At 52.3% G+C, this 10,208-nt stretch overlaps 1 protein-coding gene across 1 annotated transcript; it reads left to right on the top strand.

Moving 5' to 3' along the window:
• The first annotated feature begins 1,929 nt into the window (after positions 1-1,929).
• LOC112074268 (uncharacterized) lies at positions 1,930-9,763 on the top strand. Its single transcript, XM_070440452.1, has 4 exons — positions 1,930-1,983; positions 5,940-6,172; positions 6,222-8,669; positions 8,779-9,763. Exons 1-4 carry the CDS (start codon positions 1,930-1,932, stop codon positions 9,761-9,763), a joined length of 3,720 nt encoding a protein of 1,239 aa, XP_070296553.1.
• Positions 9,764-10,208: the final 445 nt, after the last annotated feature.

Here is a 10,208-nt window from a genome sequence, read left to right as displayed (position 1 = left end):
GATTTGTGCATTCCACCCCCAATTGTGTGTTRAGGGCTTTATTGTGTGATGATGAGTGCTTGATTTGTGCGTTCTGCCCCTCAGTTTTGTGTACAGGGTTTTGATTTGTGTGGCTGATGTCCGTGCATAGACATACAGGTGTTTCACATAAGTTCCGTAAAAAAGGAGTTTACCGCTCACCTAAATCTTTCCATATGGGGTGCTGCCCCCTTTATTCCTCAGGTTTCAGCTGACGAGCCCCGGAGAGAAAGCAGCACTCCATAAGACATGCCGTTTGTTAGGATTTTCACTGGAAACCTCAAAAGGTGAAGAAGAAGCTGTGGGTCAAAGAGATTCATTGGTCGGATTGGACTCCAGTTCCACCATAGATACTGTACTTCGAGACTGAGAGAAGCATAAAACCGGACGGGTTATCAGAACATTGGGTAAAACAGTCATCTGTGAACACAAGACATGTGGAGAACTATGAATGATGAGTATACTTTACGTGGATCTGAGCCTCCGACGAAGCATGGTGCTGGAATGACCCGAGTTGGGGATTTGATTCCCCAATACTGAATCAACTGTAAATCGCTAAATGACCACATCATATTCATAATGTGTTTAAACTTTTCAAGTCCTCTGAATGTGACTTGTCTGAGACAGCATCTGTTTCTTCATTCTCTTTTAGCCATCTGGTCTGTTCCAATATGGCGTTTACAGAACATGTGTAGGAGTGATCAGGTGACCAGACACCTGTCAATAAAAACATGATAGTTGGGGTGAAAGAGGCACAGCCCTTTATAGAACCCCTCTATCCAGTCCTTTAAGGCATTACACAGCCTGTATGCAATCACACCTCCCGTTCACAGCTCTCTGCACTGCTTTGAGTAGAAAAAACTGCCCCCAATTCAATGACACACCTGGAACAATTTGATCTGTCACAGTTGAACATGTTCAAGCTGGAGGGAGGGAATTGAGTTGGGACTACTGAGTGCACCGTGCACCTTGCCCTCAAAATAACCTCCCTTTTCTGTTGCCAGAGCAGGGGCATTTTGTAATAATTTACTGGACAAAAAAGGTTTTGTGCCCATTAACTTGGTCCACTTAGTACACAGTAGAACTTGTATTCTGGCAGAACAGTTTTGGATGAAGCAAACCTTGTTTCTCTCTTCCAATGGAAGATATTTTGGGATAATGTTTTGTAAGCCCACTATTATCATGCAGGTCATGCGAGGGTGAATTTGTCGGCGGGCCCATCTTTTTAGTGTGATGTGAATTCAGGATGTCATGTTTTGACTTCCCTTCCTCAAATGAGTGCTGTGTCAGAGCAGCAGATAGTCCTTGATGATTTTCGTTTCCAACATCCATCCCCTTTTTCAGTTGCTCAGGAAGGAAAGAACACAACGAAATTACTTTAGAAAACTCCAGTTTTATTCATTTCTTAATTGCACCCAAACAGACTTGTTTCAAAACCACATGCTCCTTAAAACATCACTGGCCTGGCTATACAGGCCAGCAAACCCTTAGAGTGAGCACTGGCACCACACACATCGTTTTTCACTTTCAAACGCCTTCCCCTATTTTATACTCCTTCATCCAACACACACAATGGACTTCTTATCCCGGCAGCAAACCTGGCCCACTTCTACCTTATATGACTTAAATAGGCCAATGAATCGTGCCATGTCTTCAGCATAATTAACTCATTAGCATGGAGGACTGGACGTGTCATGAAACGCAAATGTACAGTGTCACATTGTGGGTAATATTGTCACTAGGGTAGATGGAAGAAAATCWAGGTTTACACGACTTTTGATGAAAAGCAATCATCATCAATCATGGTGAATTCTGTGTCAAGGTGGCTCTGAGTTGATTCCTCTACCATTCAGGGCGTGTGGAGAGTGACAGTGACATAGACGACACAGGAAGCCCCTATTGGCTCCAGGGATGACGCAGAGGAAGATGAAGGATGATTCTACTGGATCAGACGAGGGCGCTACAGTAATGAAATGTAATGTATGTCGTTGGCTGTCATTATGTCCTTGAGAAACCAATAAACGCTGCAGGACACAGGACCAGTATATAGATCATCCTACCGCTTGGCTGTCCCCTCTCCCCTTCATCAGAACATATACCATCACATTATTGGGAATGGGAATGAGGTAGCATTCCTCTGGGGAAAGAGCACTATTCCTGTCAGGAAGATGGWGTGCGTCCCAAATGGCACCCTGTTCCCTACATAGTGCACTACTTTTAACCAGAGCCCTTAATTGGCCCTGGTCAAAAGTAGTGCACAGTATAGGGAATAGGTTGCCATTTGGGGGGCAACTATAGTGTCAGCCAGCCTGCARACATACCACTGGGCTGAAGAGGATGATTCCACCATGTTTACWGTCAACACACTCCAAGCTAGTGTCCGTCTCCCCAGGGACCCTGAATCCATCTCTTATTTCCTATCTCTCATTTACRAATTCCTGGGTTCAACCCCTCCRATGGTATTGCACACGTTTAGTAGTTTACCCACTTTGTGCAGTACACACTAGGTTCGCACGACAGGCCCGTAACTTTAACTTGAGCAGTAGCTCACCTCTTCCCTGATAAGAGTTCAGGAAACAGTCTTGACAGTTTCCCCCTTCCCAATGTTCTGGCCCTTGGCACAGAACATTCCAGAATTCTGGAGAGGTGTGGAGTAATTAACCAGAGGACCCCTAGGTCGAAGGTCAGGGAGTCCCACCCTCAGGGGTACTCAGTGATATTTTAGGGGGGGGCAGGTAGCCAACTAAAAACAACCCTGAGGGACGTACAGATTGCCCCAGTGAATTACCTGGCTCAGGTAATGACAGGTGATGGTAGGAGTGGGCTCGCATAGATTTTTGATCCCCACCTCACACTGTCAATAGACTGTTCTAGAGGAATGAGTCCATCCACTGACTGTGTCCCGGGGAAGGGATGGGGAGGGGATGGGAAGGGGAGGGGGAATTCTCTAAGAGATGAACAGGAATAGCTGTGAGGTTGAGAGAAAGGACATGCTGTCTACCTCTCTCTCTTTCTCTCTCTCACTCTCTATCTCACTCTCTCTCTCCATCCATCCATCCCTCTCATCCCTATATATATGGGGTATGGACATTTTATTTGAGCAGTTTTTGGAGGGGTTATGTTGTTGTGAGCAAAAATAGTATTTGAAGAGTTCACACAAACACACTAGGCTGTGTGTGTGTTGTGTGTGTGTGTGTGGTGTGTGTGTGTGTGTGTGTGTGTGTGTGTGTGTGTGTGTGTGTGTGTGTGTGTGTGTGTGTGTGTGTGTGTGTGTGTGTGTGTGTGTGCACCAGGGAGTATCTGGAACTAGTGAGACAATCACTAAATGTTTGTTTATCCAAGGTGATTTGATGTCAGAACTCAGTCAAGACACCTCAGTAAAGTTAAACAGAACCCCCCCCCCCCTGCAGAAGCCCCAAGGGTAGCCATAATGAACTCCACTATCTCCAGGATTGTCACAGTCTCTCCTCCCTTCAGGCCACTGTTGGGGATATGATGGGAGAGATTTGTATTTTTTAAATTTGACTTAACCTTTATTTAACTGATGGGAGAGATACTGGTCGTAACTCGTTCATTATGCCACAGAAGGCTAATTTACACCCCCTCCTCTCTTTATTATGGAACCCTGCCTGTATTTCATCCCTTTTTTCTCCTGACAGGAGATACTTGACATGCATAAATCCTCAGCATTCTTTCCTGTTGATCTCTCAATCTCACCCTTTTACTGTGAAACCACCCAGGTGGAGATACAGTCTTGTACAGGACACCCCAGGTCATTGAGGTTGTGGTCTCTGTTGCTGTACCCTCTGGGTATTTGAGTAGAGCACACATGATCTATGACCACTTCCTGGTGGATATTTATTGTGGTTCCAATAGTTCAGTTGGTTAGAACATGGTGCTTGTAAAATTAGAGTTATGGGGTTGATTCCAACATGGGTCAAATGGTCAAATAACTTTCATTATTACCAATATTATATAGTGTAGCTGTCACGCCCTGACCTTAGAGAGACGTTTTATTTCTCTATTTAGTTTGGTCAGGGTGTGATGTGGGGCGGGCATTCTATGTTTTGTATTTCTTTGTGGTTGGCCGACTGTGTCTATCGTTGCCTCTGATTGGGAATCATACTTAGGTAGCCTGTTTTCCCACCTATGTTGTGGGATCTTGTTTTTTGTTAGCTCTGTGAAGCCTGCAGAACGTGACGTTCGTTATTCTTTTTGTTGTTTTTGTTTGGTGTTCTGAGTAATTAAACAATCATGAACACTTACCACGCTGCACCTTGGTCCACTTCTTCAGACGAGCGTTACAGTAGCAGTGCTTTGTTTACAGATGCTTTGCTCTATCTCTCTGTTACTGCAGAGCTGCATTGTTTTATTGTTGTAGACTACAGAACTCTGGTGCTCTGCTGGCCGTAGGTCTGACTTCCCCTTTGGGGTCACTCCATTGTCCATTGTCCTCCAAGTCGGCACACACTCTGAGGTAAAACTCCAAAAAGAACAAAAGCTCCAACAGATTTCAGTAGATACTGAACTCACACTGTACTATGATGTCTGTTAGTGCCCCTTTCCCTTGTCCTGTTCTTGTTATTGTGGTATTTATTTATTTAAATCCATTATTTTAAAAACCATAATTGACTGGATTTATTCAGCACAGTTCCAGGAGCTCTAAGTTTAGCACATAGTAAAGTGGGTAACTCACCTCAACCACCACCAATAAAACTTTGATCCCCAAACCAAAAGCACAGGAACCCCCGTCCCATCCCCCAAACTCCCTTTGGTTATCCTACCTCCATCCATTTGAGATAATATTGTATTTAAAGGTGTGATGCCAGCCAGAGTGAGTGGATCTCTGACTGAGGTTTACACATAAGGCATAAGGCCCCACACAGGCGGCTGTAATTCACAGCTCCTGACTGATGCGTGATGTTTATTACAAAGACTGGGAGATGGAAAAGAGGCCCCGGGAGACAGATAGCCATCTGTGTGATTGAGGGAGATATTAGTGATGACAGACCCCTTGGCTTTAAGGGGAAACGGGAGACTAACTCACTTTCCTATTAAAAAAGTTCCCGGCTCGTCTCTCAAAGGTTACAGAGCGTAGCTGCTTGGCTTGCTGCTAGGACAGATAGCTAGTGGGAACAATTACAGCTAAGATAGGAGTTGGTCGGGAGGCGCCTGATAAGATGGAGTACTGACCTCTTTCTATCGCAGCAGACAAGCTTCAGAGATCCATATCCTCTCCACTGAGAGTTGATGTGGGGAGGAGAGGGGTGAGGAAGTTTGATAACTGTGAAAACGATTCGAGGGTGCTAAGGTGTCAACTGTTCGTCAGCACAGAGGGGAGATTTGTAATGAGCTCAGGGTGTGTGTGTTGGGACTGATCTGCTATTTTATCCTGTGGTGTGGTGTGTGTGTGTGTGTGTGTGTGGTGTGTGTGTGTGTGTGTGTGTGTGGTGTGTGTGTGTGTGTGTGTGTGTGTGGTGTGTGTGTGTGTGTGTGTGTGTGTTGTGTGTGTTGTGTGTGTGTGTGTGTGTGTGTGTGTGTGTTGTTGTGTGTGTGTGGTGTGTGTGTGGTGTTGTGGGTGTGTGTTTTTGTTGTGTGTGTGTGTTTGTGTGTGTAGCCCCGGTCTACAATTAGAATTGTATGTGTGTGTTTCGATTGGAGTTGCCATTTTCGGTCCCCTTAGTTTCCCGTCACTGAGATCCTGTCCCTGATGGCCCCTTAGCCCCTAAGAGGTCCCCAACCAGCTCTCAGCAGTCCTCCAAACAGTCCCTCAGTCAGGTTCCCTCCAACAGTCCCTCTAGAGGTCCCCTCCAACAGTACCTCAGTAGGTCCTCCAACAGTCCCCTCGATAGGTCCGCTCCAACAGTCCCCTCAGTAGGTCCCTCCTCAACAGTCCCCCTCGCATAGGTCCACTCCAACAGTCCCTCAGCAGGCCTCTGCCTCAGCCCTCCACACCAGCCCCTCAGCAGGTCCACGCCCCTCACGGTCCACAACGTCCTAGCAGGTCCCCTCAACGCCCCTCAGAAGGTCCCTACAACACCTCGCTAGCAGCGAATGCCGTCCCTACAACAGTCCCTCAGCAGGTCCTCAACCACCTCAGCAGGCCCCTACAACGTCCCCGTCAGCGAGTGGCCCTGACACAACAGCCCCCAAGGCAGGTCCCTACAACGGCCCCCAGCGGTCCGCACTCGATCCCTCAGCAGGTCCTCTCCCAACAGCCCTCAGCAGTCCCTACATCGCCTCAACAGGTCCCTACAACAGGCCCCTCAGCAGGCCTCCCATCCCTATCAATGGCCCTCAGCAGGTCCTCGATCCAACAGCCCCTCAGCGCCCCACAGTCCCTCAGCAGGCCTACACACACGCCCTCAGCAGGCCCTACAACAGCCCCTCAACAGGCCCCTACACAGCCCGCTCACCCTCAGGTCCCTGCGATCCAACACGCCCGTCCACGATGCAGGTCCCTTACAACAGCCCCTCAGCAGGTCCCCCAACAGGGCCCGCTCAACAGGCCCCGTACATAGCCCTCACGAGGCCCCTACCACAGCCCTTCAGAGCCCCTACAAGCAGCCCCTCAGCAGGTCCTACAACAGCCCTCAGCAGGCCCCTACAACACGCCCCCTCAACAGGCCCTACAACAGCCCTCAGCAGGTCCCTCGATCCAACAGCCCCTCAGCAGGTCGCTTCAACAGCCTCAGCAGGTCCCTCCAACAGCCCTCAACAGGCCCCTACAACAGCCCTCAACAGCCTACCACAGCCCTTCAGCAGGCCCCTACAACAGCCCCAGCAGGTCCCTACAACAGCCCCTCAGCAGGTCCCTTCAACAGCCCTCAGCAGGTCCCTACAACCGCTCTTCAACAGGTCCCTACAACAGCCCTTCAGCAGGCCCCTACAACAGCCCTCAGCAGGCCCCTACACAGCCCCTCAGCAGGTCCCTACAACGCCCTCAGCAGGTCCCTCCAACAGCCCCCTCAGCAGGTCCCTACAACCGCTCTCAACAGGTCCCTACAACGCCTTCACAGGCCCCTACAACAGCCCTCACATGCCCCTACAACAGCGCATCAGCAGGTCCCTACAACGCCCCCAGCAGGTCCCGTACAACAGCCCTCAGCAGGTCCCTACAAGCCCCTCGCAGGTCCCTACAACGCCCCTCAGCAGGTCCCTCCCACAACAGCCCCTCAAGCAGGTCCCTACAACACCTCTCAGCAGGTCCCGATCCAACAGCCTCTCGCAGGCCCTCACCAACAGCCCCTCAGCAAGTCCCTACCAACAGCCCCTCAGCAGGGCCCCTTACACAGCCCCTCAAACAGGTCCCTACACCGTCCTCAGCCAGTCCCTCCTCCAACAGCCCCTCAGAGTCCCTACAATTCGCCCTCAGCAGGTCTTCCCTCCAACAGCCCCTCAGCAGGTCCCTACAACAGCTCTCAGCAGTCCCTCCAACAGCCCTCAGCGCCCCTACCACAGCCTCAGCAGGTCCCTACCACAGCCCTGTCAGCAGGCCCTACCACCAGCCCTTCAGCAGGCCCCTACAACAGCCTTCAGCAGGCCCTAACCCGCCCTTCAGCAGGTCCCTACAACAGCTCTCAGCAGGTCCCTCCAACAGCCCTTCAGCACAGGCCGCCTACCACAAGCCCTTCAGCAGGCCCCTACCACAGCCCTTCAGCAGGTCCTACCACAGCCCTTCAGCAGGCCCCTAACAACAGCCCCCTCAGCAGGCCCCTCATCCAAACAGTCCCTCAGCAGGTCCCTCCAACAGCCCTTCAGCAGCCCCTACCACAGCCTTCAGCAAGGTCCCCAACAGCCCCTTCAGCAGGCCCCTACCAACAGCGCCTTCAGCAGGCCCCTAACCACAAGCCCTTCAGCAGGCCCCCTACCAGCCCCTTCAGCAGGCCCCTACCACAGCCCTTCAGCAGGCCCCTACCTGCCCTTCTAGCAGGTCCCTCCAACAGCCCCTCAGCAGGCCCCTACACAGCCCTTCAGCAGGCCCCTACCACAGCCCTTCAGCAGGCCCCTACCACAGCCCTTCAGCAAGGTCCCTACCACAGCCCCTCAGCAGGCCCCTACCAACAGCCCTTCAGCAGGCCCCTACCACCAGCCCGATTCACACCCCTACCACAAGCCCTTCAGGCAGGCCCCTACAACACCCGCTCAGCAGGCCCTCGATCCACAGCCTCCACAGGCCCTCACAGGGCCCTCTCAAGCAGGCCCTCACAGGCCCCTCTAGCAGTCCCCACCACAGCCCTCAGCAGGCCCCTACCTCAGCCCTTCAGCAGGCCCCTACCACAGCCCTGTCAGCAGGTCCTCCAACAGCCCCTCAGCAGCCCCTACCACAGCCTTCAGCAGGCCCCTACCACAGCCCTTCAGCAGGTCCCTACCACAGCCGCCCTCAGCAGGGCCCCTACACAGCCCTTCGCAGGCCCCCTACCACAGCCCTTCAGCAGGCCCCTACCCCAGCCCTTCAGCAGGTCCCTCCAACAGCCCTCAACAGGCCCCTACCACAGCCCTTCAGCAGGCCCCATATCACAGCCCTTCAGCAGGCCCCTACCACAGCCCTTCAGCAGGTCCCTCCAACAGCCCCTCAGCAGGCCCCTACCACAGCCCTTCAGCAGGCCCCTACCACAGCCCTTCAGCAGGGTCCCTCCACAGCCCCTCAGGCAGGGGGGGGCCCCTTCTACCACAGCCTCAGCAGGCCCCTACCACAGCCCTTCAGCGAGGCCCCTACCACAGGCCCTTCAGCAGCGTCCCTCCACAGCCCCTTCACAGGCCCTACCACAGCCCTTCAGCAGCCCCTATCACAGCCCTTCAGCAGGCCCCTACCACAGCCCTTCAGCAGGTCCCTCCAACAGCCCCTCAGCAGCGGCCCCTAGCCAAGCCCGTTCAGCAGGCCCCTACCACAGCCCTTCAGCAGGGGCCCCTCCACAGCCCTTTCAGCGGTCCCTACCACAAGCCCCTCAGCAGGGCCCATAACCACAGCCCTTCAGCAGGCCCCTACCACAGCCCCCTCAGCAGGCCCACCACAGCCTTCAGCAGGCCCCTACCACAGCCCTCAGCAGCCCTACCACAGCCCCTTCAGCAGGCCCACCACAGCCCTCAGCAGGCCCCTTACCACAGCCCCTTCACAGGCCCCTACCACAGCCTTCAGCAGCCCTACAACAAGCCCCTCAGCAGGCCCCTCGATCCAACAGTCCTCAGCAGGCCCCTACCACAGCCTTCAGCGGTCCCTCCAACAGCCCTTCAGCAGGCCCACTACCACAGCCCTTCAGCAGGCCCCTCAACAGCCCCTCAGCAGGTCCCTCCCAAACAGCCTCTCAGCAGAGTCCCTCCAACAGCCCTTCAGCAGGCCCCTACCACAGCCCTTCAGCAGGTCCCTACCACAGCCCTTCAGCAGGCCGCCTACCACAGCCCTTCAGCAGGTCCCTACCACAGCCCTTCAGCAGTGCCCCTACCACAGCCCTTCAAGCAGGTCCCTACCACAGCCCTTTCAGGCAGGCGTCACTACAACAGCCTCTCAGGCAGGCCCCTACCACAAGCCCATTACAGGCCCCTACACAATCCCTTTAGCAGGCCCCTACCACAGCCCTTCAGCAGGCCCTACCCACAGCCCTTCAGCAGGGCCCCTACCACAGCCCTTCAGCAGGCCCGCTACCACAGCCCTTCAGCAGGTCGCCTTCCACAACACCTCAGCAGGTCCACTACACACAGCCTCTCAGTGTGTTTGCAAGGGGAAAGAGTCGTGGCCCAGACATGACCACACACTGCAGTTTTGATCAATCTTGACTGCTCTAGAGGGGCTTTTTAGGATTGTTAAAGACACATCAGTCCGGTGTTGCTATCAGGATCAATTCGCTCTGGGGGGATGTTACCTCTAGGTACAGATCTAGAATAAGCTTGCAAATCAAATTAAGTTCATATTTGTCAAATGCACCGAATACAACAGGTGTAGACCTACAGTGAATGCTTACTAACAAGCCCTTACCAAACAATGCAGTTTTGAAAAATAAGTGTTAAGGTATTTATTAAAAACCAGAAGTAAAATAAAAAATAAAAAAGAACAAAATAGAAAAAGAACAAGAACAAATAATTAAAGAGCAACAATAAAATAACAGTGGCGAGGCTGTATACATGGGTACCAGTACAGAGTCAGATGTGCGGGGGTACAGGTTAGTCGAGGTAATTGAGGTAATGTACATGTA

The sequence above is a fragment of the Salvelinus sp. IW2-2015 genome, unplaced genomic scaffold (genome assembly GCF_002910315.2).
Source record: "Salvelinus sp. IW2-2015 unplaced genomic scaffold, ASM291031v2 Un_scaffold2552, whole genome shotgun sequence".
Classification (NCBI taxonomy): Eukaryota; Metazoa; Chordata; class Actinopteri; order Salmoniformes; family Salmonidae; genus Salvelinus; species Salvelinus sp. IW2-2015.
The sequence above is the reverse complement of the archived record's forward strand: the minus strand, read 5'-3'. Positions and strand labels throughout refer to the sequence as shown.

Excerpts from the sequence above, each read along its gene's own strand:
- LOC112074268 (XM_070440452.1), top strand. The coding sequence starts at position 1,930 with ATGACGCAGAGGAAGATGAAGGATGATTCTACTGGATCAGACGAGGGC. Across the intron at positions 1,984-5,939 it reads GATCAGACGAGGGCGCTACA|TCCCTCAGCAGGCCTCTGCC; the intron begins GTAATGAAATGT and ends CCACTCCAACAG. Across the intron at positions 8,670-8,778 it reads GTCCCTCCACAGCCCCTCAG|GCCCTACCACAGCCCTTCAG; the intron begins GCAGGGGGGGGC and ends GCCCCTTCACAG.